We start from the raw sequence: 19,356 nt of genomic DNA, 5'->3' as shown, positions 1-19,356 counted from the left end.
TAAGGTAAAAGGTGAATCTGAATATTCCTGAATAACGCTTAATCCAAAATACACGTCTGTTTCCAGAAAACTATAACACACAATGTGGCTTTAAATAAACTGGAATGAGGGTATGAACATGACTGTAGCAGGAGTTAGGACTGTCTTCCGGAACAGCTCCCCAGTCGAGGCAGGCGTTGTTGTCTGACTGGCTGTACCTTCAGTCTTGGGAAAGGCACCCGTGTGCGAATCGTTAGCTTGCTTGTTAAAACGCCTCTCCTCCTGCGATGACACTGAACCGTCCTATCATCCATCCTGCGTGTATCATTTTCCAGGTGGGTATCAGTATGCTGGGTTTCATTTAAGTCCTAAGTGGTCTGGGATCCACGAGAAGCAAGCCGCTGCTGTGGCAGTCAGCGGAAGTGTGAGTGGAGTTTTTTGCTGTGGGAAGTGCAGCTTCAGACACTGTTTGGGAATTCAGTCTGGTTTTTAGGGTGGCAGCCCCACCTTAGCAGTTTCAGGGTGCAGGGTGAGGATGGTCGTGCCTTGCGAGGCGCTCCGTGGCAGTGGGACTGCACGTGGGTCTCTGTTTCTGCTCCTGGGTAGGTCCGTTTGATCTTGACCATTTGTATCCTTGATATGTTATGAGAACTTAAGAAATTCTTCCGTTTCAGTGTATTTTAAAACACTGTTCAAAAATTAAGGTTGGCCCAGGACACTGGCTTCTCCTGATAGCAGTCACAGTAAAGAATAAAAGGGTTGGGATTTCTCTGGATCTTCTTTCTTCCTTTTTTTTTTTTTTTTTTCCCTTAAGAGGGTAAGCTTACTTGATTTGGTTAACTTGCACTAAAACTGAGACTTGACTGGAGTCTGTGATTTAAGAGAGGAGTTCAACCCGCTGGACACCTCTAGAACTGCTACCCAGGGTTAACACCCCAGTTACTTCACCCTTCACCCCAGTTTCCCCACTGGAATTAGAAATGCATTTCCTTGTCTGGAAGTTAGGTCTTTCAATAGACTTGTTTGGCCGGGTTTTTCATGGGTGTCTAAACTTCACATTCCAGGCTTTGTTTTCCACCGCTAAGCATCTCCTACAGGAATTAACTAATTTACCTCCAGGCAGGTAGCGGCTTTGCAACAGGGAGGGCCTGGCACAGCAGAATTGCCGGGTTACAGCGCATTCCCCGAGCCTCAGCCTTTACTTGAACCGAGCTGATAAAACAAATACGAGACCAGACACATCCCGGGCCTCCCGGGCGGGGGCTGCCGTGGCCTGGCCGGGCCTGGAGCCCGGGCCCGGCACCGCAGCCACCCGCTGCCCCCAGCTGCCTCAGGCGAGCAGCGGGTGGAAAAGCAGCCCCGGGGGTGGAGGTCGCCTTCCCGCTGCCCCGCGGGGCACCCAGAGCCCCCGCGGCTGCTTCAGCCTTCTCCCTGCGGCAGCGCCGCGCCCCCAGCCTGCGGGCCCGGCCCTGGGCCCGCCCGGGCGGCAGTGCCCCCAGCGCGGCCCCCGGGGATGGCAGCAGGCCTCAGCGAGGCCCCGGGGCTCCGGCCACTCCCGCCGGGCGCGGGTCCCGCCGTGCCGCGAGTGCGGGTCCGCCGGGCCCACCGGGGGGCGCTGGCGCTCCGGGCCGCGCCCGTTGGCGTCGCCGTGGCAACGCTGGCGGCCGGCGGCGCCGTACAGCGACAGCGCGCGGCGTGATGACGTCGGCGGGGCTGCGAGCGCTGATACGTTGCATTTGAATCTCCGCGCGCGCGCGGGCCGCTCGTTGGAGGCAGCGCGGAGCTCGGGCGGTGGCGTCTGCCTCGGGCGCGACCGTCTCGATCGTGATACCCGGCCACACGCGGCATGAAGGCGGTGTAAGTCGCTTCCCCCACACGCCCGGCTCGGCCCGGCCCGGCCCGGCCCGGCCTGGCCTGGCCTGGCCCGGGGCCGCCTCTCACGCCTCCCCCTTCTCCCAGTAGAGCCAGGACGCCGCGGCGCCCGGCGCCGAAGAAGCCGTCCCACCCCAGCCTGAAGGACCCGGTGGGGGTGAGTGCGGGGGCGCGGGGCCCGGCGGCGCCGGAGCACCGGGGAGGGGGCCCTGGGGGCTGGGCTCGCCGCCGCCGCCCCCCGGGGCTGCGCTGAGGGGTGACGGGCCCGGTCCCCCCGCTGCCCGCCCTCTCCCCGCAGGTGTACTGCAGGGTGCGGCCGCTCAGCGGCCCGGACCAGGAGGGCTGCATCGAGGTGATCAACGAGACCACCGTGCAGATCCACCCGCCCGACAGATACAGGATATTCCGCAACGGGGAGTACCGGGAGGTAACGGCCTGGGGGTCGGTGGGGCCCCGTATCCACGCGTGTGCCCACCGTGGGGCAGTGCTCAGCTAAGGGGCTGCCTTCCAGCCTGGAAGCGGGGACTGGGCGCCTTTTCCCTGCGGTCGATGTTTTCCCCTGGCTTGCAGTGTCTCTTGCAGGGTGCAAATTGGTTTGTGCTTTCAGAAAAGTGGGTTTTCAAAACCAGAAACCCATCTAGAGCAAAAAGGCACCATTTCCTTAGCCATCAAGTATATTGTTCATATATGAAGAGGCTTCTTCTACAAGGTGGAGGAAGAGGGTAAAAGGAGCAAAAGCAAACCTGGCGAATATTTAGAGTGAAGGACTTCTTCATGTAGGGCTGATTGAAAGGCACCAGCTCTAAGCTAAGCCAGACACGGATGAAATAACGGTTGAAGTCGGGCAAAAAGCAGTGTTTCCCTATTTATAGTATAGGACGGGGGCCGAGCTGTAGGCTGTGTATACAAAGTGAGGCTTAAATAAAATAAGCAAAGATTGATTAAAAATTTGGTAAACAAACCTTTGCTCAGAACCTTGAAATTCAAATATTTACATAAGTAGGTGTTTTGATTGAAAAGTGATTAAATTTATCCCAAAAAAAAGCATATTGAAAACCTATGACTGGAAATTGAGGCTAGACTGGAAAAAGACACAAGCTTAAAACAAAATGATTAAATGCCGTAACAACTTGACTTTGGCCATTGTAGGTGTCCGTTTGCTCAATGCTTGCGTATTTTATGGTAGGAGCTCAAATAAATTTGAGCTTGAAACTGTAAATTGTGATATTCTCTAGTAACTGGGCTTTGTGATTGTTTTGGTTATTTCTGGACTTAACCTCTGTGAAAATGAGACTGTTGTTGCTCTTCTTTATACACATCTTATTCTCAGAATAGTTAAATTGGAGCAACTGCCCAGGTTCAAACACTGGTATAATCCTAAAGCAGAATCTTTTATCATTCTGGTAAACCGATAGAAAGCAGTTCTAATGGATGAAGCAATGGACTTCTGGACAGGCAAACTTAATGTTTAGGATGATGTATCTTCTCTTCTTCAGACGCAATATTCATTTAAAGAAGTGTTTGGCACCCTTGTTGCTCAGAAGGAGCTTTTTGACGTGGTGGCTAAACCTCTAGTGGAAGATCTCATTCATGGGAAAAATGGTAAGCAATTTTGTTCTCTACGACTTCTCTGCACCTCTACTGTACAGTTTCTTATATTGCTATGATTTCATGTCTTTCAAGGTTTCTTAGCTTGTCTAACTAAAAACGTGTATCTTGTTTGCAATGGAAGGTTGTGGTTCAGCTCCCCTGTACAACATCCTTGGAAGCTCTTCTTGCCTTTCATTACTTTTAAACCTATTTACCTTCATTATGACTCGAATGTTACTTGTGTCACGGTTTAATCTTTTTGTACGCCATTAACTGGAGAAGCTTTTTTTCTGCAGAAAGTGATGATTACCACCTAAAGACTGACTACAGTAATCACTATGTAGGGTTTGATATCATGGTCCTTGAAATATCTGGCTTATGTCAGACTCCTGAGTAACAGTCGTAACAAATCAGCCCTCTACACCTGGGACTTGGCGAATTCCTTCCATTTTTTGGCTTCCAAATGCAGTCTCCCCAGAGAGGATGATAGCTACTGTCAGCTGTAGTTGAAGCGACTATTGGTGATAGATGCAAACACTAGCAACGGCAGTGGCTTTTGATGGGCTGGAATGGTTTACTGTTAATTGTTCAAAAGGAGTCATTGTTTTTTTCCAAATATGTTTGACCCAGGAAAGACAGGGCATGTGATTATAACTGAGCTTTTCTTTGAGACAGCGAGCATGATTACATAAATCTCCTGTCCCTCCTAGGTCTCCTTTTTACATATGGTGTGACAGGCAGCGGGAAAACTCACACCATGACGGGTTCTCCTGGTGATGGAGGGCTCCTCCCACGGTGTTTGGATATGATCTTCAACAGCATAGGACCATTCCAGGCCAAGCGATTTGTGAGTAGTCTTGCAGTGAATTCTCCATGCTGTTGCTTATAACAGCCTAAAACCACTAGATAAAATGTTCTGTTCAAAGTGTTTATCTCCTGTCTACTCATATGGCTGGAGCACTTCAACCAAACAGAACCCACCCCCTTGAGATTTGAAGAGCAGGGCCAAGGACACAGGCATAGTAGCTAGGATGGACATTTTGTGAAGATGTATGGTTTGGCTATCCTTATAATTGTTGCTCATTCTTTAATTAACTACTGTGGAAGCTTCCTCTCTTGGTTTTTTGGGGTTTTTTTTGAGTTAGGGAATGAGATCTAGCCAAAGATACAAAAGCCAAAGGAAACCATATCTAAAATAATACAGGAGATGCAAGGCTTTCCTCATGGTCAAACATCTCTGGATTTTTGGTATCTAAATATATTTGAAATAATACCGGAAGTCTTTTCCTTGGTAGCATACTAGCTTGGTAGCTTCTGCAAAATGTTGTTTTCTTGGAAATATCTGTTTTCTGTCAGATCTACTTTGCATTAGCCAGCAGATCAAGTGTTAGTGAGGGGCATGGTATTTGTTAGTCGCCAGACAGCTTAATCAACTAATTTGTTTTGCTGGCCAACACCTTCTGTTCTCTAGTTTTTGTCATTATATTGTCCAAATATATTCACTACTCCAGGTTTTTAAGCTTGATGACAAGAATGGTGTGGATGTTCAGTGTGAAGTAGATGCTCTATTAGAGCGCCAGAAAAGAGATGCCATGCCTGTTCCAAAAATTCCATCTGGCAAGTAAGTAACTATTGTTAACAGGCAGAATGAATTTAATTAATATAAATGTTACTCTGTTGTTTTGGTTTTAGCTTAATCATGGTCTCTTTATCCTTCCCTTGAAAAAAATAAAGAAAAATATTAATGGAAAGTTAGTATATTTCATGTGGTTTGAGCAATCGGATGGTTAAGTATTTAGATTAGAAGACTTAAAATCAGGCAACGGGAGTCTATTTTTTGTACCAGTTAACCCATGAGTAAAGTGCTGTGACTTTGAGTAGGAGTACTGTGAAGTTAAACTTGGATATTTTGTGAAATAGTGAGATTGCTGAGTGGAGGATAGAAGTGTTGACTGTGCAGGAATTTTGCGAGGCATTTCTTACTGCAGCAGAGTACGGTGGTGTCAGATGAAACTTCATCTGCTTAAACTTTTCAGAATGCTTTTTTTTAATGTAATGTGACTGATTGTGGTGTGAATTGTAGAATGCTAGTGTGAGCATTTCTATACTCACATCATACTATCTGTACGTAGATTTGCTTTTTAACTGTGTGGTCTCTGTCTGATGTGTTAGCTGTCTGTGGATGCTGCAATCGCTTACTGTGTGTGTTTAACAGGCGACAAATAGATCCAGAATTTGCTGATATGATCAATGTTCAAGATCACTGCAAAGTGGAAGAGGTTGATGAAGATAATGTCTACAGTGTCTTTGTCTCCTATATCGAGATCTACAACAACTACATATATGACCTGCTGGAGGAAGCTCCCTTTGAGCCTATAAAACCAAAGTTAGTGTTATGAATACCGTTACTGCTACTTCAGTTACACTTTTGTAGGAACTGCAATATGTCTTTGCAGCTGTAATCTTGGCAAGTCTAGTTCAATTCATGGGAATCACTTAAACAAGCCACGTGAAAAAGGTGGTGGCAAAGGGGTCCAGACTATAGTATTTAAGTGTGCCCAGTACTGGTGGTGGTTTTGTTGCTGCTAAGACTTGATGCTCCCTTCCTCGTTATAATGGGAGATTAATAAGCAAATATTTTATTTGTTAGGGAGTGTGTTGTGTTACTGTATCCCACTGAGATTCTAAGTCTGTTCATGCTTTTCTGTGAGTACTGTTCTTAGAGCGACTATAGCTTGAAGAGTAAGCTGTTCCACAGCTGACATTATTTGTCCTGGAAACAGTGTATTGGGTGAAAGCTGCTGTTTTCTTGTTGCTTTATAGCTAATGCAAATTTGCCTATTATTTCACTTATGTCAGTAGTTTCCATGAAAACAGAAGTGAATTGTCTCGTAAATGAAATTCTGGGTATTTTTTAGAAAGGTGTGTATTTGGCTGATGTCTAAAATTGGTAAATCTTGAGACAGAAAAAAGTCTGCAGATGAGACTTTGAATAGATTTTTTAAAAAAACTCTAAATCCATTAAAGAAAGCCCTATGCCTGTCCATCAGCACATGTGTTAAAGAACTGGATGATTTGCAAAGACTAGAGCAAACCATGCTCTGTCTCTGAAATGTCAAGAGCTGTCTCCAGGGTACTGATTTGAAAAGGGGTTTGAATACCTGTGAATGCTTTTTAAAGAAAAATAAAATTATTTGGTTTAGTGTTTGTGCTTATACCCAAAAATCAGCTGATGAGGAACCTTGGATTATTTCTGTTTATGGAAGCTACAGTGTATATGTGAAAAGATTGTAGACGCGAGCTAAATGACTTAATTTTTTTTTAACCCTGGTTTTTTGGTAGGTGGAACAATTGCAACACTCCTGTGCGAAATGGTGACTTTATGTATGTGCATGAGCATAGTATTCCCAATATTGAAAAGTGAAGTTTTTAGTAGAAGCAGAAAAGACACTAACTCCCTCTCTCTTCTTGCTTTACTAGCAAATATAGAACACTGTTGAAGCCATCTTGCTTCTGTATGCATGTAGAAAAACAGTAGCTGCCATCCAAACCCATAATTTCCGATAAGAATTGCAATTAAATGTAGCTTCTAAATTAAAGCAGTAGCTGAAGTGTAACTAATCTTGGCTGAGTATGTGTCCGTGTACCTGCACTTCCTCTTCCATCTGCTGTATGGATAATTGACATATTCATTCTGAATTTTGTACTTAAACAAAAAAAAATTTGCATGGCATGCATTGTTGTACAAAAAACTCCACTCAGTTTTATTGTTGGCTTTTTTTTCTTTCATTTGCCCTTTGTCTTTAAGACCTCCACAGTCCAAAATGCTTCGCGAAGACCAGAATCACAACATGTATGTCACAGGATGCACAGAAGTAGAGGTGAAATCTACAGAAGAAGCTTTTGAAGTGTTTTGGAGAGGTAAATCTTCAAATTAACTACTTAAATTTGGTACAGATATGTAATTCTTCACGCTATCATGCTGAAAGCAGATTGGTCTTTGCCAGGTGGCAAGTTTGTTAAATAAAACAGGTTTTTGGAGGGATTATTTTTCTTCTGAACAGGTCAAAAGAAGAGGCGTATTGCACACACTCAGCTGAATCGAGAATCTAGTCGCTCTCATGGTGTTTTTATAATCAAGTTGGCTCAGGCACCCCTGGATGCAGATGGAGATAACGTGCTACAGGTGAATTGTGGGGCCGGCTGTTAAAGGAGAGCTGTGTGTGTTAAGCATGTATATTTAGGTTAGAAAAGGTGGTGAACCTGACAGCATGGCCTACTGAAACAGTTACTGTGTCTTGAGGGTTAGAAATTTCACTTTGGCAGAAGTTAAAATTATTTAAATTTTTGAGTCTTTCTCAGAATTGATCTTTTCATAATGAAAATGGGGCATTAAATGGCGGGTGAAGCTGCTTATTCCTTTAGGTTTTAGCCTCTGCTGCTTTTGAGCAAAAACTATTTAAGATCTAAAACTTGGAGAATCTGAATGAGTGCAGACATAACTTGTGGCCCAAGACAAGGGATCTGCGAAACTTACAAGAAAAGCCGTTGGTGCACAGCTTCTTACATTAAGGGCTGTAAAAATGCAGTCAGACTTTAAATGAAAGGCACAACGCGCATTATTTTTAAGTGTGCATGCTGGTTTAGGTTTGGGGGGCAGGGGGTGTTCCCTTTACTCTATTGGAAGGAACATAGAGCTAATCATTAGCCTAACATAATTTGTTTTCTTTAACAGGAGAAAGAACAAATCACTTTAAGCCAGCTGTCTTTAGTTGATCTGGCTGGAAGTGAAAGAACAAATAGAACAAAAGCTGAAGGGAACAGGCTGCGAGAAGCAGGTATGTACCACCTTTGGACAGCCTGGTAATTCTACGTGCTCGTATTAAAGACTATCATAGGAAGAACTGACGTGTTCTGTTACAGTGTTCAGTTGTCTGATTTGATGATCTCAAATCCTCCAGTTTGGAAACTGGAAGTTTTTAGTAGCACTTATTCTGATGCTTCAGTTCATTAAAGCAGTTATCTGTAACAAATACAACTTAAGTCCAAGCAATTTGTTCTTGAGTAAACTGCTAAGTAATTTGGGAACATGATCCAAATGGCTGCTTACAGAATTTTTTGTCTTGTGGGTTTTTTTTAAGGTAATATTAATCAGTCATTAATGACTTTAAGAACATGTATTGAAGTTCTGCGGGAAAACCAGATGTATGGAACAAATAAGGTATGCAGCCCATTATCTAATTGTCTTCTGATGATGATCTGGTGTAATGAAAGCTTACTAGATCTTTCGTGTGCTTTATTTTAAGATGGTTCCATACAGAGATTCCAAACTGACTCATCTCTTCAAGAACTACTTTGATGGTGAAGGAAAAGTGCGTATGATTGTGTGCGTTAATCCTAAAGCTGAGGACTACGAGGAAAGCTTGGTAACTTTCTTGCAGATCTTGCCTCATTCCCTCCTTTTTTTTTTTTTTTTTCGTTTGTTTGTCACTGAATTCTTGTACTTTAGTAGATGAGAGGAATGATAATCTTTGTTGCTTGTGCACTTCAGATAATCAAGTATAATATTGTAGGGCAAATGTGCCCTACAAGTCTTGGGTTTTATTCTTAAAAAGTACAACTGCTGCTTGTAAAATAAGAAAGGTTTCTCTTATTTACAGAGGTCCAAATAGTCCTATTTAGGTGCTTAATCCCTCCTGTGACAGTACTTGCAGAAACTTCAGCTGTCTGCACAGTCTGTTTCACAGTTCCTTCGGGGCTGAAGTTGGGGAGGTTTTACTGGGAAAGTTTCTGGATGCTCCACTTCAGAATCCCAAGCTATCTAGTTGGAAACTACCAGAGATTATAGCTTGATAATGTCTTCTCTAACACTTTTATTGACCTAAAATATCACTTTTAAACTTACATTGGACTGCGTCTGGTTAGTTTTGTTAAACTTGGTTTTGTTCTTTTGTAGCAAGTCATGCGCTTTGCAGAAATGACCCAGGAAGTGGAAGTTGCCAGACCTGTGGACAGACCACTCTGTGGTTTAACGCCGGGCCGGCGCTTTAGGAATCAGGCCTTCAGGGAGGAGCTCTCGCAGAAATTGGAGCTGCGGGGTGGCCCGAAAAATGGAGGTAAATACTGGAATGCTAGGTGATTACAGCACAGGGGTTTTTTCCTGTAAGGTATTTTGAAACAAATTATTTGAGGCTTGAATGTGCAAAAGGAACTTCACTTAACTGTTGGTTGTGAGCCTTCTCTGCAGCTGGTACTGCTCTGCTCATACTGCAGTGTTGCCTGCCTGGGTAAGTCTCAAAGTGATTCTTTCTTATTGGAGATCAGTTGAATTCATGGTCCTGTTAATGCAGCTCCTGAAAGGAAGTTGTGCTGAGGATGGTGCTTTGATGTTTTTGAATGCTTAACGCCTACTTTAGAAATCGGGAGTTGCCTGGAGCTATTATAAAGCAATGAATTGAGAACGTCACCTTTAATTTTTTTCTCAAGACTGTCATCTCTGCTGAAAACGTCTAGTTCTCATTAATTATTTTAAGTTCTGTCTGCTTCGTGATACTGTGGAATGAATGATCTGTGACTGAGCATTGTCAAATGGGATTTTTCTGTTCTGTAGCTTGCTGACAGACTTTCTTGGCTCTAAATCTTACAGAAACAGAAGAGCAATCTGTTACAGAAATGTTTTTGCAGAACTTTCCACCGTTGCCTTCATGTGAATTATTGGATGTTAATGATGATCAAACACTTCCAAGGCTTATTGAAGTCCTGGAAAAACGCCATAAAATGCGACAAATGTTGTTAAAGGAGTTTGGCAAAAATGGTAAGAATTTGAACATTAGTGCAGAGCTAGATATTTTGTGTCATTATTACTACTCAAAGCATCTCTTTACCAACACAAAAGTATGTTGTCTAGACTGATCATTTAAAAAACCTTTTCTGAGGTAATGAAATAGCTGGTAGTGTAAAACTGATAGGATAAAAACAGAACTGCTTTTGATATTACAGAGATGCAGTGAGAAGATGAAATATATCAATTCTCTTGCAGTGCTTGCATTTAAAACAGCGCTACAAGAATTTGACTCCAGTGTTGTATCCAAGGAAAACTATATTCAAGGAAAACTGTCTGAAAAAGAAAAAACAATAGCAGGACAGAAAATGGAGCTAGAACGCCTGGAGAAGAAAATTAAAACTCTGGAATACAAGGTCAGTTTTTTCCTTATCTAAAGCTAAGCACAAAATGTATTTTCTATGTACTGTTTGGCAAGCTTCTTGACATCAGAAGTTGCTTACAAGATGAATATTAGAAACAAGATTTTGTTTCTAAAATCATTCTAAAAAAAAGTAGTATTTTTAGGGGAGCTTTACTGAACACTTAGCTTTTTGGCTTTCTTACGAGGTGAGGATTTTCTTAGAACATTAAGAAGGACAACTTATAAAAAAGTTGTAAAATCTCTTAAACTGTTTGCAGTGTGGACTATTTACCTGGATATATTTGTACATCAGCTAATATATTCTAGTATATGTTAAGTCAGATATAACTAGCAATTCTGGGCTTAGACGGTTGCGCTTCTAAGCAGCATAGCCAATTCCTTCCTCTCTTCCTCCAGATTGAGATTTTGGAGAAAACTACCACAATTTATGAAGATGACAAGCGTAATCTTCAGCAAGAACTAGAAAGCAAGAGCCAGAAATTGCAACGTCAGGCTTCCGACAAGCGTCGGCTGGAGGCACGATTGCAAGGCGTGGTGGCAGAAACAGCCATGAAATGGGAGAAGGAGTGTGTAAGTGTACTGCCATATCCGTTAGAAATGAGTAATGGAGCAGTGCTGGGGGAAGCTGGACAGCTTGTTTGTCCTGAGTGTTTTTATACAGTAGTAACGTTAAGAATGGAGATGTTCAGCTTTTAATTATGGGCTTAACGGACATTTTGAACTTAACTTTTTATAAATGTAGTAAGGTATGATAAATTCATCAAGGACTTCTGATGCAGCTAGAGCAGCTCTCTTAAGCACTGTGTCACTTCAATACGTAGAATTTGTTCTTTTGGGTTTGTGGCACTCTAAGGAGTGATTCTCTTCTGTCAGTTGTCTCTGGAAGCCTACTGTCAGAATTTCCCGTTTATCTCATGTAAACTCCTATTCAGCTATGCACTTGACAAGTGATAAGGGAAGGAAATCTGCAGGATTACCTTTTACTACTGCAGGACCGTTTACTACTACAAGATCATTGATAAAACTGGTTAGACATGTTCCCATTTGTCATAAATTAGGAAGCAAAATGATTGTGGCATTAAACATGGTATTATTTTATAATCTGGGAAGTCTTTCTTTAGCTTGATGTGTGGTTATTTCCAACAGCTTCTATCTCAGTGGGGAGGAATTTCGTTCCATGTGGAATATACAATTCTCTTCAAACTTTCAGCACACTTATTTGTGCTTTTGTGTAAGGTACTTCATGCTTTTCCTTGCTTGTCTTTGTAGGAGCGTCGTGTAGCAGCAAAGCAGCTGGAAATGCAGAACAAACTTTGGGTGAAAGATGAAAAACTGAAGCAACTGAAGGCCATTGTTACTGAACCAAAAAATGAAAAGCCAGAGAGGCCTTCGCGGGAGAGAGACAGAGAGAAGCCTGTTCAGAGATCAGTGTCTCCTTCACCAGTACCAGTAAGTGGCCTTTGAAACACCTCCTGATTTAGGGAAAAGCATATTTAGAAGAGCAAACTAAAGTGCAGGCTACTTATTTTTAGTGGCTAGAAATTAGTTCCCAAGCACAGAATCTAGGTAACTTAAACTTGCTTTGAATTCTTTGTCTCTTGTTGTATTTATCAGTCGGTGATCTTTATTCGTGCTTCTACCTTCTAAGGCTACTGGTGCTGGAAGAATACCCGATTCTTAATGCTGTCACTGCAACACAATACCTCTCCAAAACTTTAAGCTTGAATAGCTGAATTGGCACTTTGCACATTGTCAGTGTTCATTGTTTTATTGCCTTACAAATTGACAGTTCTGTATGTTCACTAACTTCTTTCCCGTTCTCTCTAGCCTTCTAGTAACCTTACTACTCAGGTCCCTAACAGCCAGCAGCTCGTGAGCAGCCAGCAGGTGCATAGGCATTATAATTCTTGTAGCAGCATTTCTGTGGTATCCTGTGTTATTGAATGGGAGCAGAAAACCCCTTCGTACAAGATTACCGGTGGCACTTCTAATGCAAGGAGTAGACACCAAGAACCAGAACAAAGTAGAGACTATAAGAACTCAAGCAGAAGGCGAGGGGTGTGCTGGACTGGAGTCATTGAGGTTCCGAGGCATAGAGATGAGCTAGAAGTAGAAGAGGATCGATGCTGCAGGGTTAGTGCTGCTCCTGTCAAAAGCTAAATGTAGTGTTGTGTAGTCTGGCTCAAAACCTCATTAGAGCTGCTCTCTTATATTGAGCATACCTAATGCAGACTGGAGCTTTCCCCTAAATGTGTTTTGCATAGGACAATACTGTTTCCAAACTGAGTCTCGCTGCTTACTTTCTTGACTTCTTAACTCGATGTTTAGAAACTCCTTAAAAGCAGCGTGTGTATTTCTTGCTGGCATGTAGATAGTGCTTGTAAGGAACTCTGAACCTAGCTAGACTTTTTCTCTAGCTATGAATGTCCTTTTGATTTAACTTGTGTCTGTCTCCTTGAATCTGTCTTGCAGCCTGCAATTTACCGTAGTCTGTTTGGGCAGGTTAAAAGGTGGTCTTATCAGCCATATCTGCAAATGTCTACTGGAAATAGCGCTTGGACAAACATCTCACTCATGTGACTGTTAACTTGAACTCTCTTTGAATAGTCTCTTCCCTAATTTTCACATCTGTGTTAAAACTGGGGGCTTTCCTTACAGGTTGGGGACTGGGGTTTTTTTCATTGAACTAATGCGTGCAAATGTTTATCGGTGGCGTCTGTCATGTTATAGCACTGTTGCAGTGGCTCAGGTAAATCAAAGAGAATTGTACAACCCCCGCTTCTTGAGAGAGCTTCTTGGGAGGAGGAAAGCTTGTCATGGCATGATTCATTTTGGAGAGTGTCCTCGAAATTTCCTGCTGGCCCTTAGAAGTAAGGGAGATGCTTTTAAGAAAATGCTGTTCTAGTTAACTAATACATGAATCGATGTCAGCAGAGCGAGGGGTGTGGTTTCTGCCACAGTAAAATGTGACCGGTGGTAGTGTGCCCTCTCCTTAGAACATAACTTCTAAGGTACCTTGGCAGAACTGTTTCAAAAAAACATCAAAAAAATAAGTACTTGCTCGCTAAAAGGTGGGGAGAAGTATTGAAATTCATTTTTTTATGGAAGATTTTTGGCAAAAGCCACCTTCCCCTATATATGTTTAGTTTTTAAGAGCTGCTTTAGACTTGTAAGAGGCTTGCCTGTAAAGGGTACAGCCAATCTCATGTCTACTGGTGAAAGAAATCCTAATTGGTGCTAATCACCTGAAAATGCAGTAGATGGGATTTGTGTTCCCAAGTTTGGGTTGTGTAACCTCACCAGGATTCAGAGATCTCAAAAACTAGTGTGTAAATGTAGCAGAGAGGGTCTACAAATACTCTTTCAAAAGCCCATTCAAAGATCTTGAAGGGACACCGGCTTTTGAACAAGTTCTCAGAATGTTCTCATTTTCCTGAGCAACTGACAATGGCATTCACGTTCGAAAAATAAAAACACATGAACATCAATCGTTTCTCATGGATTTCCAGCAGCTGAGTTCAGAAGCACTAGCACGGGGGATCCTTTCTCTGCTCTGTTTACTCAGGAGTGTTACAGGGTCTTGCATCCTTTTAGAGATGTTGGAAATTCATGCTTGGTCTGCTTGCTTTGCTACCTCAAATACATTTTGCTTCATGAATGAATCCATGGAAACATAAATTTATCTTTTTTTCTGGTTGGTTAATATGTTCATAGCAATCTGTTTTGATTTGGAAACTCTGGAGAGGCATTACCAAATGTAAAGTTTCCTCAAGGAGGATATCTTTATTGGGTATGGAATGCAACAGATTGGATAACACTTAGCTAAAAATTACAGGAAGTAGGAATTGGCACGGAAATTATCCATTAATAATTTTATGCAAGGCTCTTGGTAAGGGTGCCTTTCAGGATTCACTCTGAAAGCACTTTAGGAGCGAAGCTTTGATCTTCATACAGATACATCTTAACCAGACCTGCACAGTTTACTTCTGCTAATGATTCCCTCTGAAAGATTTACAGCGTGTTGATTTCTTCTGATTCTCTTCCACCCTGATCAGAGTGCACCTCCAGTTCGTCCCAGACACAGACGGTCACGCTCAGCTGGGGAGAGATGGGTAGATCATAAGCCACCTTCTAACCTGCCCACTGAAACAGTCATGCAGCCACATGTCCCTCATGCCATCACAGTAGCGGCTGCAAGTGAAAAGGCACTAGCTAAGTGTGACAAGTATATGCTGACGCACCAGGAGCTAGCCTCTGATGGGGAGATTGAAACAAAACTAATTAAGGTAAAGCAAACGCCTTCATCGTAAACTTGTGATAATCCTGTCAAAACCTATTTCTGGCAATGTATTTGTGCTACAGGCTTACTGACTTGCAAAAGGGTACCTTTGACTCGGTCTGCTAAGAGATTTCATTTGAAAGTTTTGTGTAGCTGGATTCAAGGGAGCTTTTAGAGTCTGAAAATATTGTTCTTGAACTTTATCGTTACTTCATATAAACAAGCGTGTAATCGTTTATCTTGGTCACCATATTCCTTGAAAATAATTAAGTTGGTTTCTTTCCTCTAGTAAAATGCAATAATCTACATGTAGCGAAAGCTTCATAGACTTGTGGCTGCAGCTGCTCCTGTGGAGTCAGTCTTGTTGGAGTCATGTTATTTGATTTCCACTAGTGGTATGGGTGAGCGTGCTGCAGTGATGGATGCTCGAATGCTCCAGGACATAATTTCTAGTAGTCAGCTGACAAGCAAGTTGGTGAGACAGCCTAGGCTTTGAATGCTTGCAATGTTTGTGTCCCAAAACACTGACTGTATTTATCTAAGGCAAATTGAGAGCTCTTTGTGATTTGGTTCATTTTTCCAATATTGCCTTTTTTTCTTTTTAAGTTTTAAAAAAGCCTTCACTTCTGTAAGGTAACCTTGTAGGTAGCGACGTTTCCAAAAGCAAAGTCTTGCATAGCTGACAACGTACCTGTTCATGCTGTGGAATGGAACTGTTGAAACTAAGCCTATGACGTCAGTTCAGTGGTATTACTTAGTTGTCAATATCATATAGAAATTTTTGTCTTATACTGCTCTGTGGGTGTCTTGCATGATCATCAGGGTAGATGATGTTTGCTCTTTATTGTCCTGTGTATAATAAGATATATAATGGGGGGGATGCTGTATTTGCACACGTGCTTGCTGGCTACTAACCTGCAAGGAAATGGCAGTTGTGAAAACCAGTGCTGTAGCTATTGTACTAACCCAGTGACTGTACCTTGTTAATTGCTTTTGCTTTTCAGGGTGATGTGTTCAAAACCAGAGGTGGTGGACAGGCTGTGCAGTTCACAGAAATAGAGACTTTGAAGCAAGAATCTCCAACTGGGTGAGTTGTGGCCTTAATTTCAGGTTCTGACACTGCTGGAGATGCATAACTCCAGCAGTGCCTGTGTAACCGCTTTAGGTCCAAATGTGATTGAGCAGGAAGTTGTCGCATCTAACTTTGAAATCATGCAAAAGTAACTTGGAGAGGTTTATACATACTGTAGCTGCTTTTAAGGCCGGACTGCTGCTGAGAGCAAAGTATTTATTTAGGAAGTATAAAATGCATTCTCTTGTGTACAAGAATCTGCTAAAGTATGTGATGCTTGTAACTCTTTCCGGGTACTCCTCTTGCAGTCGAAAGCGAAGATCATCTCCCAATCCTGAACCACCCGAGGATGCTGCGGACTCTGAATGCACTGATGTAGAAACCAGAGTAAGCCAAAACAGAAGAAGGGGGGCATCTTGTGCTTGGTCGGGATGAGCGTTTGGGGTAATGCTGATAGCTGGGCTGGGGGTTAGCAACAGAGACTGATTTTTCTGTGTCTTCTCAGTGTTCTGTGGCACTGGAGATGAGGGCAGGGTCAGCTCTTGGACCTGGATATCAGCATCATGCTCAGCCCAAGTAAGTGCATCTCTCCTTTGTAGCCGGGGTATTGCATTCTCTTTCCTGATAACATCTACAGTGAGAGAACTTTTTTTTTCTTCCCTCCCTTGACCTTGCTGCCCTTCCCGCTTTAGATTTGGTGTGCATACCTCTTTAATACTGTAAGATAAGCAGGCTTATTCAGTGTTGGAAACTGGTGACAGGATGGATAAGCAGAATTATTAACTTGTCTTCTGGATAGAAATCTGGCATTTAGTGCAGTGAGAAGAATGTCAAGTTTGATCTTGTGCTATCTTGGCTAAAAAGCTGGGAACCGTAAGATGCCTGACAGGTCCAGAGTGGAATAGGGTGAGGGGTGGCAGTGACAAAGTACTAAGCTGTATTCCCTCTTCTGTCCCCTAGCTGTTATTAGATGCTGGTGTAGTAAAGAATACTCATTTTTGTATGTTTAGGTAAATTTAAATTAAAGTTACAATATGGAGTAGGGAACTAAGGCAACCATAGGGACTCCCTAATGGTATACTTGAGCGTATATGTACATATATAACTTGAATTGCTAATATTAAAGCTGCTACCTGCTGTGTAATTGTCGAGGCATCTACTAAGGAAGCATGGGCTTTAGTCATGCTGGAAGAAATTTGCCTCTTTTTCAAATGCATAGATAACAGTGGAATCTTCGGGCTGTCTTATCATTCCCTAACGTGGCAGGATCAGTGGCGGCTGCACACATAAATGCAAGCTTTACCAGATTGGAAGTCCCAATTTCTAGCAAAAAGCCCAAATGATCCTGCAGTTTGTAAGGCTAGTGCCGATATTTGAGCCTCACATGTAACAAAACGCTTCAGTGACAAATGAAATGCTTCAGATAAGATAGTTTTGTTAAACTAGGTGTTGCAGAACAGAAATCAATATCCAGATTTGGCCTCTTGTGGATAGGTGACTTCCATGGCACTGTTAGCACCTGTTCAGCTCAGGGACAGAAAATTTGCAGGTTTGCAAGACATGTTGACAGGCGGGAGAGAGGGCTGGAGAGGTAAACAGGTTTCTGTGAAGCCAAAATCAACTAACTTACTAAACTTACTGCATTTGGAATCCAAAAAGTTTAGAACTATGGTGAAAGGGTGTTTTGGAGTGTCTGAACTCTGTAATCCCCCTTTCAGATTAGGTGACAAATACCTGCCTTTCGTCATGTTAGCATGTACTTTATTACATCTCATTAGAAACTGGAATGTGCTCAGGGTGGCTACTGCTACTTGCAGCCTTCCTACAGCCTTGTAACGTTGTAGCGAATCCTTTAGTTCGCTTGTGCAAGTTGGAGCTTGTATTTGTTTTCACTTATTTAATAATTTAAACAAAACTTTATTTTATGCTCACGGCTGCCTAAAAAAGAAAGCAAAATACAAGTGTTTCTGAAAAATAAGCTCTTTGTTTTCTTGTGTCGTTGCATTTCTTGGGAGGTATGTGAGACTTGCGTATACAGCAGAATAGGTAAATAGGCTACCGACTACTGTTAGGGAAAACTGCTGCTGTGTAAAAACTGAAACTTGCTTGTGGCTTTTTTCTTTCCTTTTTTTAGGCGAAGAAAACCATGAACTTAGTGTACTGCGTTGGAAACCTCTTGATTTTATCAAACTGATGTAATATCTGCTGCCAGTGATAAACTTGATAAAAATTGCTTTGTTATTACTACAGGCTTATATTTTATATAATGGCCTGTGCTAGGCAATGGTTAAATGGGAGATACTCTGTGCAGTCCCAAAGAAGCATATGTGTGGGTGTGTATATCTTAAATAGATGTACGGGGGTTCTGCCATTGTGTCCTCCGGACTTCTGAAGAACACCTGTCTTGTGTGTATGAAGCCCTTGTTACTAAGCTGTATCTTTATAGGCTAATGAGACAAGGCTTTTGCCTTGCGTGTTTTTTTCAGCTTTTTATAGTTCAAAATACTTCTGTTCTGGTCACTTATCCTTTCCTTGAGAGGTCCTCTGTTCTGAAGAGGCATAAATGCTGCTATTTATTTAGATGGAGTAACGCACTTTAAGAGTGTTTCTATGCCATTTCATATTTTATTATAAATAGCAACAGTTTGGTAATACGGATTTCTTTGTAGAAGTTTCTTTTGATTATTTAATATGTAAGTCAGCTTGTGAAAACACTTCAGTCTTCAAACCTTCATAGTAATGAAGCAAGAATACTGATATGATGAGTAATGGTGATGACATCAGACCTACTTTATTTTGTATTGCAAGTAAATAATTACATTTTACATCTGTAGATAGGGGTAAAAGGTAATTTGCTCAGAGTTATGGTGAGAGCTTTCTATGTGTTACTCTGCAAACACGTTTAAATAAATACATTTATTCAATGTCTTTTGCTAAGTGTATTCTTGTTAGTTAGTTTCTGTAGCTTAGCACGCCCCTAAGGTAAGCACCACAGCATCTTGACTGTGTCTTGTGCAAAGGCCTGTGAATGAATGCACCTTTTGGGATACTTCAGAACTTTAAACCAAGGAATCTGCTTGGACGTTTAAGGTTGTCCAAAACATATCTTTTTTTCATGTCTGCAAATTTCTTTTGAAGGGTAGCTGGTTCCATTTTGAGTGACTGCCTCATTAAAAGGTGTTGAAGCTTTGGACGTTTTTTTAAGCACACGAGGCACATGAGTGCCTGTTTGTGGCTTGTAGTTGATACCTATAGGTATAAATAAATGTATTTTCAGGCGGTCTATGAAGAGGCTTATAGTCTTAAAGAAACACCATCTTTTCTGCAGGTCAGAGGCCCACAGCTGGAGCAAAAGCTGT

The 19,356-nt window shown here is 42.3% G+C and overlaps 1 protein-coding gene across 5 annotated transcripts; it reads left to right on the top strand.

Moving 5' to 3' along the window:
* Positions 1-1,698: 1,698 nt before the first annotated feature.
* KIF23 (kinesin family member 23) lies at positions 1,699-18,921 on the top strand. Of its 5 annotated transcripts, XM_055716627.1 has the most exons (24): positions 1,721-1,836; positions 1,939-2,008; positions 2,150-2,278; positions 3,348-3,453; positions 4,152-4,288; positions 4,953-5,062; positions 5,657-5,827; positions 6,784-6,825; positions 7,250-7,362; positions 7,506-7,627; positions 8,177-8,279; positions 8,583-8,662; positions 8,748-8,867; positions 9,398-9,557; positions 10,088-10,255; positions 10,481-10,638; positions 11,043-11,216; positions 11,916-12,089; positions 12,474-12,779; positions 14,702-14,932; positions 15,930-16,012; positions 16,306-16,384; positions 16,503-16,573; positions 18,132-18,921. In XM_055716627.1, exons 1-24 carry the CDS (start codon positions 1,826-1,828, stop codon positions 18,145-18,147), a joined length of 2,934 nt encoding a protein of 977 aa, XP_055572602.1. In that variant the 5' UTR covers positions 1,721-1,825; the 3' UTR covers positions 18,148-18,921. The 5 variants fall into 5 exon arrangements, with proteins under 5 accessions (XP_055572598.1, XP_055572602.1, XP_055572600.1 ...); XM_055716623.1 differs by lacking the exon at positions 12,474-12,779 and having other exon boundaries at positions 1,699-1,836; positions 1,942-2,008; positions 11,916-12,095; XM_055716622.1 differs by lacking the exon at positions 12,474-12,779 and having other exon boundaries at positions 1,724-1,836; positions 11,916-12,095.
* Positions 18,922-19,356: the final 435 nt, after the last annotated feature.

Source organism: Falco cherrug, chromosome 7 (genome assembly GCF_023634085.1).
Source record: "Falco cherrug isolate bFalChe1 chromosome 7, bFalChe1.pri, whole genome shotgun sequence".
NCBI classification, from domain to species: domain Eukaryota; kingdom Metazoa; phylum Chordata; class Aves; order Falconiformes; family Falconidae; genus Falco; species Falco cherrug.
The sequence above is the reverse complement of the archived record's forward strand: the minus strand, read 5'-3'. Positions and strand labels throughout refer to the sequence as shown.

Coding starts and splice junctions, on each gene's coding strand:
- KIF23 (XM_055716627.1), top strand. Junction 2,009..2,149: donor GCCTGAAGGACCCGGTGGGG/GTGAGTGCGGGG, acceptor CTCTCCCCGCAG/GTGTACTGCAGGGTGCGGCC. Junction 11,217..11,915: donor TGAAATGGGAGAAGGAGTGT/GTAAGTGTACTG, acceptor TTGTCTTTGTAG/GAGCGTCGTGTAGCAGCAAA.